This window comes from Hyperoodon ampullatus (assembly GCF_949752795.1).
Source record: "Hyperoodon ampullatus genome assembly, chromosome: 3".
NCBI classification, from domain to species: domain Eukaryota; kingdom Metazoa; phylum Chordata; class Mammalia; order Artiodactyla; family Ziphiidae; genus Hyperoodon; species Hyperoodon ampullatus.
The window spans coordinates 85248678-85268072 of record NC_136916.1 but is presented as its reverse complement, the minus strand read 5'-3'; the positions used below and the strand labels follow the sequence as shown (position 1 = coordinate 85268072).

Sequence of the window (19395 nt, the reverse complement as noted above, 5' to 3'; positions counted from 1 at the left end):
GAAAAGAACTGAAGCTTGATGCACTAATCATAGGTTGAGTCTATATAATAATATCCAACAGTAAGGTCTAAAGGTTTTAAGGTGTTTAAATAAGAATAGATGACTTTTCAGAAAACCAAAAGATATTTCTTGAGGTCTACTGTGGGTGCCATTTCACACGCTTAGGCTTCTGTTTGCCACTGGAAGAGTGACAAGTACAGCAGACAAGCACAGATTGCTCAGGTTTGTAAGATTAACGTGGAGAAGCAGGAAACTGAGAGAGAACAGAAGAGCAAAGGAAGCTAACAACACTCTAACTTACTTGTAATAACAGATTTCATAGCCTGTCCGTACCCAGGCAGGTCTACCAAGAAGAGCCTCCTTCACAGAATACAGAGTTGGCTGCATCCCTACACAAAATAAAGGCAGGATTAATCCATTAGGTGGGGGGTGGGGGGAATAGAAAAGGAGAGCTGTGGTAGGTTGAATAATGGCCCTCAAAGATACCCAGGTCTTAATCCATGGAAGCTGTATATTAACCTTATATGACAAAAGGGACTTTGTAGATATGGTTAAATTAAGTATCTTGAGATGGGGAGATTATCCTGGTGGGCCCTAAATTCAATCACACATGTCTTTCCAAGAGGGAGGTAGAGGGAGGTTTGACTACAGAGGAAAAGCAATGTGGCCGAAGCAGAGAGATTTGAAGATGTTATGAGCTGACTTTGAAGATGGAGGAAAGGGCCATGAGCCAAGGAATGTGAGGAACATACCTCTAAAAGCTGGAAAAGGAAAGGAAACAAATAATCCCCTAGAATGTCCAGAGGAAGCATGGCCTTTCCAACACCTTGACTTAAGACCAGTGAAACTGATTTGGGACTTGTGGACTCCAGAACTGTAAGAGAATATATTTGTCTTCTTTGAAGCCACAAAATGTGTGACAATTTGTTACAGCCACTGCATCAAGTGAATACAAGAGCCAAGGCTCACCTTTTCTCTTTCTATACCAGCAAGAGTCTATTTAATCAGTACAAAATAGAGGTAATGTCCTATGCTCGGACCTGGAGCTACGGGGAATATTTTTTCCTTACTCAGAGCCACTAATACATTAGTATGTGAGCCAGCAATAACACGCAGAATTTCCCATTTCTAGAAACATTCAAAATAAATATGGGCTACTAGTCAGTCATTGTCCCTTGAACGCCCCCTCTAAAAGTGCCACAGGTATTCAGGAGAATTTAAACTTTCTCCAGAGTTTTCTGAGAGTGTAACTCGGTGTTGTCCAATGGAATTGTGCCATTTGCCTGTCTGTGACAAATATCAAGAGATCAGTACATTTGCTTCTATGGGTTTTAGGAGGTGGAGAGAAGGAATAAATGAGAGGGCTCACTGGCCTCAAAAAGTTCAAGGTGGGGCAAGGGAGGCAGGAAGCGGCAGAAAGTTATGTGAGGTGTTAACATTTCATAGCACAGGGAGAGTTTCAAGCTTCCCCTCCCATAGTAGCAATTTACCATAGGTTGGCGGCCGTCTTGCCATACCTGGCAACCAAAACATGTCAGCCCAACTTCAAACCCTCTGCAACCCAAGCAGGGCTTCTGATAATAATTCAAGCACTCAAAAGTGACATCATTTTTGGTGTTATTGAGAAAGTCTCTATTTCCCAAGAGCTCATACCATAATTGAACTGGCTGTTGGCCTTCTCACAGTTGATAATGTTGACGCGATAAGGGACCGCATCCCTCATACCGCTCACCTTGAAGTAGAACCACTGCTGGTGCTGCGTGCTATTCACATCAGCATTGATCAGTAAGTCGTACTCCAACCTGCAAAGTCAGAAGCAAGATCAGAGGGTTAAAAGCCTTTAAGAGAACTTCCAACACTGAGAAATCTATACATCTCAGGTTCTGGATGATGGATGTAAGATCCAGGATCTTGGTTGGCTGGTAAGTTATAGTTATCATCCTTATCTCACAATGTTGGACAGAGGCTTTGGAAATTTAAGGAGGGGGGAGCAGTGTCCTGGTATTAGAAGAGTCAGTTATACAACGATAGCCTATCTTTTTATTAAATGGTAATGAAGTTTCTGTCCAGCTGGAAAAATGCAAGTGTGTTATATCCCAGAGAAAATGTGGTCACATCTGGTTGGATATGCCATTACTATTTGATGTTAGACATGACTTCTGAGCATCAGTCTCCTCAAATGAAAAATAGAAATAGTGTCTAGGGACTTCCCTGGTGGCACAGTGGTTAAAAATCCGCCTGCCAATGAAGGGGACATGGGTTCGAGCCCTGGTCGGGGAAGATCCCACATGCCACAGAACAACAAAGACCATGTGCCACAACTACTGAGCCTGTGCTCTACAGCCTGCGAGCCACAACTACTGTGCCTGCGTGCCACAACTACTGAAGCCCGTGCGCCTAGAGCCCATGCTCCACAACAAAGAGAAGCCACCGCAATGAGAAGCCCGCACACTGAAATGAAGTGTAGTCCCCCACTGGCCGCAACTAGAGAAAGCCCGCACGCAGCAACAAAGATCCAACACAGCCGTAAATAAATTAATTAATTAATTTAAAAAAAAAGAAATGGTGCCTAAACTTGCAGTACTGTTTGTAAAGATTGAGTAGTATAATATATGTAAATCCCCAGCAAGGCAACAAACATGAATTAGACTAGCAATGAAAGATTTGTCTGTTTGTTTTTTCCCTTTTTAACCGATTTAGTTTACATGAAGTAAAGTACACAGATCTTAGTGTACAGCTCAACGAGTTTAAGCAAATTCATCTGGATACACCTGTGTGACAACTCCCTGGATCAATATGTAGAACAGTTCCAGCACCCCAGAAAGTCCTTATGTGTCCCCACCCAATCACTATGTCTCCACAAAATTACTTTTTCAAGCTTGAGCAACAGAATTAGCAATAAAGCTTTGACTTAAACATTATCATCAGGATATTTCATTTTCAAAAATATTCTTATCCCATCCCCTTGGCATGCTCTTTGAGTTGCTCTTCTAGAAAGGGCAATGGTTTTGCCCTGATTCGTTCATACTCTCCTACTCTGGCCCTCTGATTAAATGGCAGTGTATAGTGAGATTTGTGGAAGGGGAGAGCTTTGTTGAAGCCGTAGCAGAGCAGATGGTGTCCCACCCCTCCCACCGTCACTATAAGCAACACACTCTAACCACTGAACTCACCATACAATGAATGAAGCTATAGTTGGCACCATAGGGACACCCATGAGAACAATTCCAGGAAGTCTATGACCCTCCAATTGTCTGCTATGCCCACAATGCTCTCGCTAAAAAGTGATCATAAAAAATCCTTGCCTGTAAGTAGGTTTGTTTTCTGTCATTTGACTCTGTCACCCAGACCACAACTGACGAGTTTAGGATTCTACACTCTGGCCAAAGGCAGATATAAAGAGAAAGACCTGAGTAAGGCCAGGACCTTAGGCACATCCTGGACTGCTCATTTTCCCACTAGGAGATTCCTAATCAGGTCTTCCCTCCTGGATCCTTGGAACATGATAAATGAAGAGAATAAATAATAAAGGCGGGAGCTGTAGGAAGAAGAAGCTGAGATAGCAAACAAGAAAGAGAAGGAGGCTGAGGAGGAATCTTAACATGCCTGCCTTTCCCTTCTCCATACCAAACAGCTCCACTTGTATTTGTTATCTGTTGGGCTTCCTTGAAATATTTCACGTACCAAAAATAATGACTTACCACTCACCACGTCCCAAAAAGGGAAAACTTCAAAAATGTCTCCTTGGAGGGGGATACAAAACAGGGCTGAGCCATACTGAGTATGGCCCCTGCAGCTTTCCTTACTTACTCACGCACTTGGATGGCTTTGCGAAGATTTCCAGACTCAAACTTGGAGAAGAACCGTAAGCAGTCAGAAGTGGTGTCTTGCAAAGGCCCGTAATGAAATAGAGAACCTTTGAACATAGGACTTATTGCTTTTCTTGGGCACAGTTTAACATTTCTTAGAGATAAGCTTTCTCTTACAGATCTTTAACCCGAATTTTCACTGTGCTGATTTTAGGAGAAGGAATGGATTATTAACTTAAAATATTCTTATGCTCGTGCCATTAAAAGGATATTCTATACTCCCACCCCCCTCATTCCACTGATGTTCAAGACCACCTACCAAGGCTCATCTAGACTGAAGACAACTTTATTTATAATATCGCTTGGCTGGATGAGCCTCCGGACATCCTCAAATATTTTGATCCTGGAAAGGAAAATTGAAAACATTTTAAGGGTTGGCCCTCACTCCTTACCCCATTCATCCTATGGTCATGTGGGAAGGGCCTTGGGACTCATCAGAGAATTATGAAAGAAAAATGTAATCATGATCCAACCTTGAGCTGAATGAGTACAAAAAGCACCACCCCTCCTTCCTTTTCTTCTTTATCAAAAAATAAAACTACACTGAGCAGTAGGAATGTAGGAAGCAGTGATGCCAGATTTTCGTTTTAGGAGGATTCTCTACTCAAAGGAATTTTGTCAAGAGCATTTGCGCTGAGGGACTTTGAAGCCTCTGGTTGTGTGAATAAGAGGGCCCTCTGCACTAAGACACTTTTGAAGGAGACATTAGGAATGCTGATGGTCTGGGAGGCTCCAATAAGCCTTTGAATTCTTGTGTCATTTATAGTCCTTGGTTCTGTTTGCTCCAGAAGACTACGGTCAATCTTCTCTCTGAGAAACACCAATATCTGGGAGACTTAAGTAAGAGGGAGGAAGGATACCTAAGGGATATTTCAGATTCCCTCCTTGAATTTCTGATCCAGGTCTCTGGGGCGGGGAGGGGTAGGAGAAGGGGGAGGGAAGGTCAAAATGAGGCCTAGACTCAGGGGAAAGATGTCCTGTCCAGTGGGGAGCTGTTGCTGGGCCAGCCCCTGTGGTGTGTCTCTCAGGAACTTGAGCATGGAGATAAGGTCAGAGGGGTGAGGTCAGAGATGTCAGCCAGGAGACCAAGTGGAAGCAGTTCTTGGGATCCACCATCAATTTGCTGATGAACTTGCTAACAGTTAAGAAAACTTACTGCTATGCACACTTTGCTCCATAGACTTAGTGTATGCATACTTAGTATATTTTCTGGGAAAATAGTTTTCTCCTTGAGTTCAGTAATTTTCTTTTTAATCTCGCTATGCCTATCCAAAGGCAAAGCTCCGTTTCATGCATCCTGGGAATAATCCATCACACAACATTTCTTCCCTGCAGGATGCATTTTTTTTTTCCTTACAATCCTCAGTGATGCAGCAAAACTATTCCCCAAGCCAAGTCAGGTTCTATAAGGTTGGGACTGTGGGATGGAGGTCCACCACCTCCTCTCATTAACAAGAGATCAGATTCCAATTTGCAGTAAATGAGAAAAGTGATCCCAAATAATCCATACTTGTTTCTTCCTGAGAACCTTCCCTTAAGGAATGATCCCAGTATTTGGAGAAACTGGATAATCTTTCCCTTTTGTAGGATTTGCAATGGATACGGGGTAAGGGGTTGCATTAGAATCGTCTAAGAAATTCTTTTTGTGGAAACACATGTCTACCACCACCCTACCCTTGGCTCTGAAATGTCCTAGTAGGGAGGCAAGCTTGTATATTTGGCGAAAATTTCCTTAAGGTTTTTTTTTTTTTTTTTGGTCGGGGGGGGTACGCGGGCCTCTCACTGTTGTGGCCTCTCCCGTTGCGGAGCACAGGCTCCGGACGTGCAGGCCCAGCGGCCATGGCTCACGGGCCCAGCCACTGCGCAGCATGTGGGATCTTCCCGGACCGGGGCATGAACTCGTGTCCCCTGCATCGGCAGGCAGACTCTCAACCACTGCGCCACCGGGGAAGCCCTCCTTAAGGCTTTTAACATGCTGCTGACTAATGCTCACTTTCCTGAAGATAACAGAATTATCTGTACAAACCATTCCACCTACAAAAATACTAAAGAAGAAAAAATATATATGGCTCCCAAGTTAGTAGCACCATCACCTTTGGACTCCACATTTACGTTCCAACACGGACTGGGCAGAGAGAGGTGGACAATGCCCCCAGTAATCAGGAAATGCCATCATTGTGAAGTCAGACACAGATCTGGTTCTTCTAGCTTTGGCCATACAAAGATATGGGGTCATGGAAGGCGATATGCGTCCGATGTGTCTGCAGGAGCTTATCTATTAATTCAGTAGTTTCTCTAGGTCTAGTGGAATTGGAAAAGGAGGCACTTATCCTTGGGCAGGAAATCGCATCTATGTCCCAAGCATCCTCTTTGAAGGACGCCTGAACGTCTGAGATTTCACTTCCGGAAGAACCTATCCCAAGACCATTGGATTGTGCATTTCAGTATGGGTTCATTCCAGGTCCTTTTTTGGAGGTTAGATGTATGTTGGACCTCCCCATCTTCACTCTGCTCAGAAGGGAGGTCTGGACAGGGACTTCTCTTTCTTGTCCCCAGGAGATTTGGTCCTTATTCAAGCAAAGCCCTTTTGGGGAGGCAGCAGTCAGAATGTGGTGGTGACTGGCATACCGAGTCTCGTCAAAGTTCAAACCATCTCCAGGTTTGGACTCCAGTTCCTACAGGTTAAAAGTGGAAAAGAATACGTCAGTGTTTCTTTCCAAGTAGAGAATACAATCTGATCCCTGTCCTCACTCTCTGGGCACAGAGCTAAGCATAAATCCTGTGCACTGGAAAACTTTTTCCAAAGTCAGTCAAGGAAAGACTAAGCTTCAAGAGTCAAAGAAATAGCAGAATCCTAGAAACGCACACTTGGAAGGGGCATTTGGTGGGTCTAGTGTGAGTCTATGCAGTACATGAAAGCCTCCTACAACACCCCCAAACATTTACAGCCTGGTTGAATGACTCATTTACAGAAACTTCCCTGTATCCCAAGGTGGTTCCTTTTATTTGAGGATCATTCTGATTGTTTAAGAAAAATTCTTTTTTACTCTGAATTAAAATTTCCTTCCCTGAAACTTTTACCCACCAATGCCTTTCTGCTTTCTAGAGTGAAATACAATATGTCAGCTCCCTTCTAGAAGTGACTTAGCGTGTACCCTTAGATATGGCCAAATTCATGGTTTATTAAGAATCATAAGAAAATAATGGAGGTCCAAAAGCAGGTCTAAATTTTGGTGGGAGCAACAGCAGAAGAAGCAGCAGCAACCAACCACTGGATTAACATGACCAGGTATAAGGTGCTTGATTTGTTTCTGCTAACAACGAAACCCTAGAATCAGGCTGGTCACCTTCAGAAAGCCATCTCATACAACCATCCCACTCTCACAAGAGAATGATTAAGTCACCATGAATTTTCACTTGCTTTCCCAGGACATGAGAGTAAGGCACCTTGCCCGCCAGACAACAGGCAGCAATGTGAACCTTCATCCTACTTCCTTCCGAGGTGATGGGTGTCAGATTGTATTGATAGGACCCTTGCATGCATCCTATCTCTGCCACCTTCTCATATTTTTGTTTAGCCTTTTACTTCCCTCTCAGAAAGATCCCAGAAGCAGAATGCTAAAGATGAGCAATGCTTTCCATCTGGAGGCCAGTTTGGATGCCCAGGGTCTGCAAAGAACCCATTAGCATCACCGAGGAGTAGAACCACGGCATACATTCTACCTCAAAACTGCAGGAGAGCTCAAGACACATCGCCTCATATTGCATCAGTTCCTCTTCAGGTCGATCAAGACCAGGTTTGGAGCTCAGCTTGTTCACATCTGTTTCCAAGGCATCATCCTACAATGGCACATTCAAAAAATATGTTACAATCAGGAGAGCCATCCTGAGAAATATCGAGACAAGCTACAGATGGGACTTTTCAGAATCCTGGGACACGGTTTCCTTGCCTCCAAGTTATAGTGCTAGCCTAGTCAAGGATAATTTAATATGTAAGGTTGTATTTTTTAAATACTAAGAAAGATGATAATTTTTCTCAGTGTTCATGTTAGTATTTATCAGCCTTCATCATAAATAATTTATGTAAAATGAGATGAACTATGTAAACAATGAAGCACAATACCAAAGAATTGTTTTTATCTCATCACCACTGTCTTTGACATAACTGTAATTGTCGTACCTATTCATCTATCTCCCTATTTAGGTCACTCTTTTCACAAACGTTTAATGAGCACCTACTATGAGTGGGCACTCTCCTAGGTACTAAAGACTCATTGATAATTGAACAGACCAAGGTCCATGATTCCATAGAACTTGCCTTCTAGTGAGAAAAGGAAGACAGTAAGAAAGCAAACAAATGAGCAAGGTAACTTCGAACAGTGATAAATGTCATGGGAAGAATGAGAGGTGGTGAAGTGATTGTGAGTGAGGCTGGGGTACAAAGAAGCTAAGGAGGTCACTTTTTTTTTTTTGCGGTACGCGGGCCTCTCACTGTTGTGGCCTCTCCAATTGCGGAGCACAGGCTCCGGACGTGCAGGCTCAGCGGCCATGGTTCACAGGCCCAGCCGCTCCACGGCATGTGGGATCTTCCTGGACCAGGGCACGAACCCGTGTCCCCTGCATCAGCAGGCGGACTCTCAACCACTAAGCCACCAGGGAAACCCGGAGGACACATTTTAACAATAACGGCTAAAAAGGCAAAGACTTGGGGGAAGAAATTACTAACAGAAAAAGAAAACAAAAGAGCAACTTAAATTTGCTTACAGAAAGAAGGTGGCTGAATGTATACACTCATATACACGCATTCATACATATAACTGAATCACTGTTGTATAGCAGAAATTAACACATTATAAATCAGTTATACTTCAATAAAATAAATTTAAAAAATTTTTTTAAAAATAGAAAGTGGCTGAAGCATAAAGAATAAGAGGAAGACTGTAGGAGTCAAGATTCCATACGCAGGTATGATGCTGAGCCTTCCAGGCTCTGGGGAGGAGGTCGTAACCTCCTACTATACCTGTATCCCTTTGTACATTTAAAAGTTTACCGAGTCACCATCAGCCTTTTCTTCATTGAGATGAATAATACCAGGCCTTTTATTTCTTCTTCTAGATCATCATTTCATAATAGATTAACAGTGATGGTGACTCTCCTCCAAACACTTCTGTATTTTTCAAAGGTTATAGAATGTTACAGAGAAAGGACATAGTTCAATCTCTTCATCTTTCTGTGCCTCTCCCAGATCAAGTTTCCCTAATAAAATGGGGGTGGGAATCCACCCTATATTTTAGGAATTTATTTTTTTAGTTAAGGGAAAACATGATAGTCTTGAAAGCCTGGCTTATTCTTCCTGAAATCAAATAAATGTGGAAAATAAATGTTATATTCCTGGGCTTCCCTGGTGGCGCAGTGGTTAAGAATCCGCCTGCCAGTGCAGGGGACATGGGTTCGAGCCCTGGTCCGGGAATATACCACATGCCCCGGAACAACTAAGTCTGTGCGCCACAACTACTGAGCCTGTGCTCTAGAGCCTGTGAGCCACAGCTACTGAAGCCCACGCACCTAGATCCCGTGCTCCTCAACAAGAGAAGCCACCACAATGAGAAGCTTGTGCACCACAACAAAGAGTAGCCCCTGCTCCCCGCAACTAGAGAAAGTCCGCACACAGCAATGAAGACCCAACGCAGCCAAAAAAATAAATAAATAAGAGGGTTAACATAAATTTTTAAAAAAATCATTTAAAAATGTTATATTCTTGATTCAGGGGATAAAGTGCAATATTCCATCCATCTTCTGCAATTTTCCTCCAAGCTTTAAATTAAAAGAAATATAGATCCCATGAGGTTGATATAAGGATATTTTCAGACACAGTGCATACCAGGCCCAAACTCCTTAGCCTGGTATTGGAGATCCCAACACTTATCCTTTCCAGCTTCATCTGTCAGATCTTCCTTCCTTTCACCATCTCTGCTACAGCCTCAGACATGCCCCAAGGTGGCACCAATAGAAATGCAACCTGGCAGGCCTTGAGAATCATCTCCCCACCAGCAAGTAAGGTTGGTTTGTCTGGAATGAGGAGCGTGAGGTAACCCATGAGCTTCAGCCTATCTAGGTGCCCTACTCAGCCTTAGAGCAGGTGTTAGCAAACTATAGCCCACTGCTTGTTTTTGTAAATAAAGTTTTATCGGAGCACAGTCATGCCCATTCATTTATATACTGCCTGTGATGGCTTTCTTAGTATAACAGCAAAGTGGAGTACTTGTAACAGAGATCATCTCTGGTCCTCAAAGCTTGAATCTTGGCCTCTGAATCTCCAGGCACTCAAGCAGGTTGTCAACTACTTCTGTATTTTATAAATACCCTTATATTTATTTAGGAGTGGACCAGCTTCTCTGTCCTCGCAGCAACCCAGAGAAGCTTCATCACTTAGGATTTTGGTACCCATCTAACCCAGATAACTCCCTCCCTCCTCAGGTTCGACCCTTCCAATATTGACTTTCCCCAGCCTTAGATTTGAGTTCAACACCCTTTTGAAGGTGCCGATTCAAACTCTGGTAGAGACAATCCCCAAGTTTACTAGACTGAATTCTTTGAAGATAAAAACTACGTCTTATTTGCTTTTGTATCATATTAACATCCGTAAGAACTTAGCATGCTGCCTCACATATGGATCATATCCAAGAAAATACCTGAAAGAAATAAAAAATTTAAGAGGAGGAAAGGAGGGAAGAAAACAAGGAAGAGCTTGAATTCACCCTTTCTGTCCTCCTCTTCTTCAGAGTCTGTCCAAATCTAATGTTTGTGTTCATTAAGAAAAAAAAAAACAAAACATGGCCAACCTCTAGTTTATATTCGTTGTAAGTTTCTCTTTCCTTATGATGACATTCACAGTTTTCAATCAAAGAACAGCACCCAACTATACACTCTCAAGACGCTTTACAGATATAAGTTCCTTTTAATCATTCTTTCTAAGAGGCTTCTCCCAATTGTTAACTAAGATTTTCAAAGGAAAAGGCCACAAGTTAAAGGCCTGCGTCCATTCTCTGACCAGAAATAAATACTCTTGGCTTCTTGCCCACATAACTTGCAGCAAATGCTGTTGGGTTCTCCAGGGGAAAACCCGCTTCCCTGTCTCCTGCTACACCCCAGAATCAAGCCCTTACTCTGATGTTCCTCTGTTTCTCTATAAGGCATGCTCGCACACTTACTTCTCACCTTCTCCTCAGCTCGAAGGCTCTTGATGAATTATTTCCAGGCCCTCACTTATTTGTCTTATGCTTCCTTCCCAGCTGGATTGATTGATTTGTTTAGATTCCACTCCACCCCAACCCACCATCATCTGCAGAGTGGGGGTAAGGAGACGGTCTGAAAGCTCTCCCCTGACCCCAGGCTGTGTGAAGTCGAGCACCAGCCTGCAGCTTGTCCCTCCACATCAGATACAAGAGGTGACTGATGCTACACATCAAACATTCAGTTATCAAAGAGCCAGCAAGAGGGGTGGGAAAGTGGCATTGGTGAATGACTGCAGCAGCCCAGTATTATTCAAATAATTCAGCACGTTCTCCATAGGCCTGCATCGGCAAGTCACAGCAAAGAGCCAATTTGCTACTGATGACTTCAGAAATGATTCTATTTATCACCAAAGCCCTGAGCACACCAGAATAGCAACAGCAGCCTTAACCTAGAGACCTGGCTAAGAGGTAGTCCCTCTAGGTCTGCTACTACCATTAGCAAGGTGAGTGATTATTACGACAGAGAACGCAAAAAGTCTCTTTCTCCCTAGGCAGATGTGTAGATGGAATGGTATGTAAAAAGAAAGGAAGAGAGGGAGGGGGAGAGGAGGATGGATGGATGGATAGTAGATAGATAAATAGACAAGTAGATAGATAGATAGATAGATTTTTTAATCCAGATTTCATCTCCAGGAATGTCATAAAAGGTAGCATTTACTTCTCAGTCTTATTTTGCAGATGTCAAAACTAAGGAACTATAACTTGAAGGGACTTGTCCAAGTCGATGTCCACCAACAGAGATGGAGACAGAATTATAACTCGTAGATAAATTATCATTATTCTAGAGCAGTGGTTCTTAACCACAGGGTGATTTTTGACCCGCAGGGATATTTGGCAAGTCCTAGAGACAGTTTTGATTCATGACTGGGGGGCAAAGGGGTGGATGTCACCAGCATCTTGTGGATTGAGGTCAGGAGTGCTGCTAAACATCGTATAATGCACAGGACAACCCCCCATGACAAAGAATTATCCAGCCAAAATGCCAAGGTTTAGAAACCTTTTTCTAGAAAGGCTGTCAGTAAACTATGCCCCACTGTCTGCTTTTGTGGAACACGGGCATGCTCTATTGTTTACACATTGTCTATGGTTGCTTTTGTGCTACACCAGCAAAGTTGAGTTGTTGTGACAGAAACTGTATGGTCCACAAAGCGTAGAGTAATGATTATCTGACCTTTCAGAGAGAGTTGGCTGATCTCCATTCTATAGCATAGGTTATTATTGATAGAGACCAAAAGACACTACTTCCTTGCTGGCCAGGATATGTGCCATACAACCCAAAGGAGCACAGTTCACATACTCCAAGGTAAATGGAATTGTACAATGCAGTGGTCCTGTGTAGAGATTGGGTAGATAAGAAGAGTGACTTACAAAGACAGTGCAGATCTACTAGAAAAAGTTTCCTAGGAAGTCTTTCCATGGTCTCTTTGCCTGAATATCCTTCACAATCATTAAATACACCAACTCTAAATGTCTACCTCAGGCTTATCCTGATGGAATATTAGTGCCTTGATAATAGATAGCCTCTGATTTGACGATGGGATTGTACTGGGCCTACCAAGACAAAAATGACAACTTGGAAATCAGTAACAGTAGCCATCATTTAGTGAGCATCAGTATCTGCCAGGACTTAAAGTGGAAATGCAAAAGTCCATCCTTAAAATTTACCCTGGGCGGGACTTCCCTGGTGGCACAGTGTTTAAGAACCTGCCTGCCAATCCAGAGGACATGGTCCGGGAAATCTCACATGCCATGGAGCAACTAAGCCCATGCACCACAACTACTGAGCCTGCACTCTAAAACCCATGAGCCACAACAACTGAGCCTGCATGCCACAATTACTGAAGCTCGTGTGCCTAGAGCCCGTGCTCTGCAACGAGAAGCCACTGCAATGAGAAGTCCATGCACCTCAATGAAGAGTAGCCCCCGCTCACTGCAATTAGAGAAAGCCCACGGGCAGCAACAAAGACCCAAAGTAACCAAAAATAAATAAATAAATAAACAAAAATTTCTGTAAAAAATTTTACCCTGGGCTTAGCTGAACATAGAAAGGGACATTTTCCTTTGTAGAATTATGAATGTAGAGATCATTAGAAGGAAGGGCTAGTGTAACTACTTCCTCTTTCACATCTTCAGAATCTGAGTCTTTGTCCTCTTCTTCATCTCCATCATCTTCAAAATCTTCTGAGTGGAAAAAAAAACAGAGGTGAAATGGATGAGGCTTCCCCTTTGCCTTGGATTGAGATTCTCGCCACCCAATGCTTAGTACTTCCCACAAGTAAGGGGCCATTATTAAGTGTACAGGATCCCAACACATGCTTACACTTATCATATGTGTAAATCATGTGCACATAGGTACGTGAGAGCACTATATCATGATGTCTAAACTGCTGTCCCACACTGAATGCAAAATGAGTGCAGAATAAAATGACACATGAATACCATTCTGGCTTCCTTCACCCAATATAGAAGTATTTATGCAACTACTATGTAGAAGTATTTATGCAACTAACATTGCCAGAGTTTAGTGATCACATAGATGTCAAACCTGTTGTAATGTAGACAGCACTTTGATTGATTCCCTAATTTTAATACGAAGGAACTGATTTAAAACAAAAGTCCACAGAAAGCACCCAGTGTCATTGTGACAAGATGATGCCTGTGGAAAATCTGTTCCCTGGAAGGAGGACAAGGTTGAAAAGCACTAGTATCTTCTGACAACAAAACCTTCTCGGAGATTGGATAATCATACTTTCAAGTATTCTAAAATGACTTGCATGGGGTGGCAAAACAGCAAAAGTTTGATTTCAATTTCATCCTGAGGGCAAATTAATTCCAGAACCAGTCTGTATGGTGGAGGGACTCTATCATGGGATTGCAAATACATTTTTTAAAATCAGCTGAGATGACTCTACAGGCATTCCATAGCTACCAGGCAAAGTGCCAACAGTTAATAATTAAGGACAAAATTAATAAGTTTGGTATTATGAAAAACTAGCTTTCTCATACATGTCTCTAATTACTTATTAGATAATCACAGTTGATCTGTTAAAAAAATTCATTCTACTTTCATCCACATTCCTCTGAAATATTATCCAAATGCAAAAGTTCATCATAAAGCTCATAACTATGAGCAAAATAAGTACAGAAGAACTACCCACATACTTTACCTTCAGTAAGAACACATGGAGGTTCAGAGGTGGTGCTCCCAGGGACTGGGAAGGAATAAGCACTGCTGGCTGTGACCAAGGCAAGTGGACTCTTAGGGTAGCATTGCCTCAGGATCTGAAGCACAAGGGAGATGACAGGCACCACACTTTTGTCATCCAGGCAGTTCTGAACAAAGAGAAGATCATATCAGACACTGACATCTTGTGTGGAGTCCCTTTGCTATAATGTTATTTTAAGTAATGGATTACACGCAGCCTAAATGGACAGTAATAGCCTAAATGGACAGTAATAGCCTTAATGTAGAACATCTAATCTGAACATTCTAATGTAGAATTTTGTCTAACACAGGATCTGCTTTGGTCCAGTGTGTAATCTGCATTTTTATTTCTCTTTTACAGCTAATATATTATTGGAATGAATTTAGTCTGAAAACAGACTCCAGAGACTTTCAAGGGATGCTGCACCTAAGGCAAAACATGGTCCAGAATAGCTGAGAGAAGAGGAGGTAATGGCATCTTCCTTCAACCATCCATGTGTCGTTGTGAATTATTACCTAAATTAGAGAATGAGTAGCTGAATTGATAGAAGTCTTACTTTTCTCTTTTAGCTATGATCTGAAGAGAAAAATATCAAGGAAAAAGATAAAATATGAAATCAGAAGAAGGACTAAGAGAATCCCAAGTACCTAAATCAAATAACATGCTTTTTCTCAAAGCCCACAGTGGTGATCTCTCTTGGTATCTACACAAAGCAAAGAAAAATTGGGTTTGCAGATATAACATTTTGATACTGATGGAACATGACAAGGCCCTTCTTTTCAGACACTGTGAAAACTGTAAGAACAAGTTTACTAAATTGAGAGACAGAGAGTTGGGAGTAGTCAGTATGTCTTTGGCAAAAATATGGCCATTTTCTGCAGTCTCTTAGTAAATGTTTTGTCTACTGACTTGTTACAGAAAGTTGACTAATGTAAGCCTCCAGTTTGGTATTCCTAAGGGATTTCCACTAAGCTCTAAGGCCAATAAGTCATAGTAGGAGATATGGAGGATGCTTAGAACATGCCACAGGGCAGTGACTGTCTACAATTATGCCATGCATGGTACCTCCAGGCCCACATCATCGGCTGCTCCACAGGAAAGAACATGGAGGAAAAACATTTAATAAAATTTAAGCCATGGTTTCAAGCTACCCAAATGACTCCAAAGTAAAAAAAAAAATGTAAGCCAACTTTCAAAACAGAAATTTCTTAATAAAATCAACAATGCTATTTCCGAGGAGGAGCTTCAAGATGGTGGAAGAGTAAGACACGGAGATCACCTTCCTCCCTACAAATACATCAGAAATACATCTACACATGGAACAGCTCCTACAGAACACCTTCTGAACGCTGGCAGAAGAACTCAGACCTCCCAAAAGGCAAGAAACTCCCCACGTACCTGGGTAGGGCAAAAGAAAAAAGAAAACAGAAGAATAGGGACGGGACCTGCACCAGTGGGAGGAAGCTGTGAAGGAGGAAAGGTTTCCACACACTAGGAAACCCCTTCGCGGGCAGAGACTGCGGGTGGCAGAGTGGGGAAGCTTTGGAGCCGCGGAGGAGAGCGCAGCAATAGCGGTGTGGAGGGCAAAGCGGAGAGATTCCCGCACAGAGGATCAGTGCCGACCAGCACTCACCAGCCTGAGAGGCTTGTCTGCTCCTTTGCTGGGGTGGGCGGGGGCTGGGTGCTGAAGCTCCGGCTTCGGAGGTCAGATCCCAGGGAGAGGACTGGGGTTCGCTGCGTGAACAGCCTGATGGGGGCTAGTGTGCCACAGCTAGCCAGGAGGGAATCAGGGAAAATGTCTGGAGCTGCCAAAGACGCAAGAGACTTTTTCTTGCCTCTTTGTTTCCTGGTGCGCAAGGAGAGGGGATTAAGAGCGCTGCTTAAAGGAGCTCCATAGACGGGCGCGAGCCACGGCTAACAGCACAGACACCAGAGACGGACTTGAGATGCTAAGGCTGCTGTTGCCGCCACCAAGAAGCCTGTGTGCGAGCACAGGTCACTCTCCACACCTCCCCTCCCGGGAGCCTGTGCAGCCCGCCACTGCCAGGGTCCCATGATCCAGGGACAACTTCCCCGAGAGAACGCACAGCGTGCCTCAGGCTGGTGCAACATCATGCCAGCCTCTGCCGCTGCAGGCTCGCCCCACACTCCGTACCCTTCCCTCCCACCCCGGCCGGAGTGAGCCAGAGCCCCCGAATCAGCTGCTCATTTAACCCTGTCCTGTCTGAGCGAAGAAAAGATGCCCTCAGGCGACCTACACACAGAGGCGGGGACAAATCCAAAGCTGAAGCCTGGGAGCTGTGCGAAAAAGAAGAGAAAGGGAAATCTCTTCCAGCAGCCTCAGCATCAGCAGATTAAATATCCACAATCAACTTCATGTACCCTGCATCTCTGGAATACCTGAAGAGACAACAAATCATCCCAAATTGAGGCAGTAGACTTTGGGAGCAATGATATATATATATATATATATATATATATATATTTTTTTTTTTTTTACTTTTTCTATTTTCCTGAGTGTGTATGTGTATGCTTCTGTGTGTGAATTTGTCAGTATAGCTTTGCTTTTTACCATTTGTCCTAGGGTTCTGTCTGTCCATTTTTTGGTGTGTGTGTGTGTGTGTGTTTGTGTGTCTTGCTATACTTTTTAGTGCTTCTTATCATTGGTGGATTTGTTTTTTGGTTTTGTTGCTCTCTTCTTTCTGTTTTATTACTTTAAATTTTTTTTCTTATTTTTAATATTTCTTATTTTTTATTTTAATAACTTTCTTTTAATTTATTTTATTTTATTCTTTCTTTCTTTCTTTCTCTTTTTCTCCCTTTTATTCTGAGCCGTGTGGATGACAGGGTCTTGGTGTTCTGGCCGGGCATCAGGCCTGTGCCTCTGAGGTGGGAGAGCCGAGTTCAGGACATTGGTCCACCAAAGACCTCCCAGCTCCACATAATATCAAACGGCGAAGATCTCCAAGAGATCTCCATCTCAACACCAAGACCCAGCTCCACTCAATGACCAGCAAGCAACAGTGCTGTACACCCTATGCCAAACAACAAGCAAGACAGGACCACAACCCCACACATTAGCAGAGAGGCAGCCTAAAATCATAATAAGGTTGCAGACACACCAAAACACACCGCCGGACGCAGACCTGCCCAACAAAAAAGCAAGATACAGCCTCATCCACCAGAACACAGGCACTAGTCCCCTCCACCAGGAAGCCTACACAACCGACTGAACCAACCTTAGCCACTGGGGGCAGACACCAAAAACAACGGGAACTACGAACCTGCAGCCTGTGAAAAGGAAACCTGAAACATAGTAAGTTAAGCAAAATAAGAAGACAGACACACAGCAGATGAAGGAGCAAGATAAAAACCCACCACACCTAACAAATGAAGAGGAAATAGGCAGCCTACCTGAAAAGGAATTCAGAATAAGGATAGTAAAGATAATCCAACATCGTGGCAATAGAATGGAGAAAATATAAGAAACGTTTAAAAAGGAACTAGAAGAACTAAAGAGCAAACAAACAATCATGAACAACACAATAAATGAAACTAAAAATTCTCTAGAAGGGATCAACAGCAGAATAACTGAGGCAGAAGTATGGATAAGTGACCTGGAAGATAAAAGAGTGGAAATAACTACTGCAGAGCAGAATAAAGAAAAAAGAATGAAAAGAATTGACGACAGTCTCAGAGACCTCTGGGACAACATTAAAGGCACCGACATTCGAATTATATGGGTCCCAGAAGAAGAAGAGAAAATAAAGGGACTAGACTGTGAAAATATTTGAACAGATTATAGTTGAAAACTTCCCTAATATGGGAAAGGAAATAATTAATCAAGTCCAGGAAGCACAGAGAGTCCCATACAGGTTAAGTCCAAGGAGAAACATGCCAAGACACATATTAATCAAACCTTCAAAAATTAAATACAAGGAAAAAATATTAAAAGCAGCAAGGGAAAAACAACAAATAACATACAAGGGAATCCTCATAAGGTTAACAGCTGATCTTTCATCAGAAACTCTGCAAGCCAGAAGGGAGTGGCACAACATAATTAAAGCGATGAAAGGGAAAAACCTACAACCGTGATTACACTACCTGGCAAGGATGTCATTCAGATTCAAAGGAGAAATTAAAACCTTTACAGACAAGCAAAAGCTAAGAGAATTCAGCAGCACCAAACCAGCATTACAGCAAATGCTAAAGAAACTTCTCGAGGCAAGAAACACAAGAAAAGGAAAAGACCTACAAAAACAACCCCAAGAAAATGGTAATAGGAACATACATATAGATAACTACCTAAAATGTAAACGGATTAAATGCTCAACCAAAAGACATAGAATGGCTGAATGGATACAAAAACAGACCCATATATATGCTGCCTACAAGAGACCCACTTCAGACCTACGGTCACATACAGACGGAAAGTGAGGGGATGGAAAAAGATATTCCATGTAAAAGAAAATCAAAACAAAGCTGGAGTAGCAATTCTCATATAAGACTAAACAGACTTTAAAACAAAGACTATTACAAGAGACAAAGAAGGACACTACATAATGATCAAGGGATCAATCCAAAAAGAAGACATAAAAATTGTAAATATTTCTGCACCCAACATAGGAGCACCTCAATACATAAGGCAAATACTAACAGCCATAAAAGGGGAAATGGACAGTAACACAATCACAGTAGGGGACTTTAGCACCCCACTATCACCAATGGACAGATCATCCAAAATGAAAATAAATAAGGAAACACAGGCTTTAAATGATACATAAAACAAGACGGATGTAATTGATATTTATAGGACATTCCATCCAAAAACAACAGAATACACTTTCTTCTCAAGTGCTCATGGAACATTCTCCAGGATAGATCATATCTTGGGTCACAAATCAAGTCTTGGTAAATTTAAGGAAATTAAAATCGTATCAAGTACCTTTTCTGACCACAACGGTATGAGGGTGGATATCAATTACAGGAAAAAATCTGTACAAAGTACAAACACATGCAGGCTAA

At 42.6% G+C, this 19395-nt stretch overlaps 1 protein-coding gene across 1 annotated transcript in view; it reads right to left on the bottom strand.

Annotated features, from left to right (window-relative positions):
• Positions 1 to 297: 297 nt before the first annotated feature.
• Positions 298 to 19395, bottom strand: part of LOC307049556 (cytosolic carboxypeptidase 4-like) — a gene marked incomplete at both ends in the record, with an annotated part of 86953 nt that continues 67855 nt past the window's right edge. The window contains 10 exon segments of the mRNA XM_079699115.1: positions 298 to 389; positions 1654 to 1802; positions 3811 to 3891; positions 4129 to 4212; positions 5963 to 6099; positions 6101 to 6310; positions 6314 to 6544; positions 7593 to 7709; positions 13278 to 13345; positions 14332 to 14497. Coding sequence (XP_079555241.1) covers positions 298 to 389; positions 1654 to 1802; positions 3811 to 3891; positions 4129 to 4212; positions 5963 to 6099; positions 6101 to 6310; positions 6314 to 6544; positions 7593 to 7709; positions 13278 to 13345; positions 14332 to 14497 — 1335 coding nt within the window.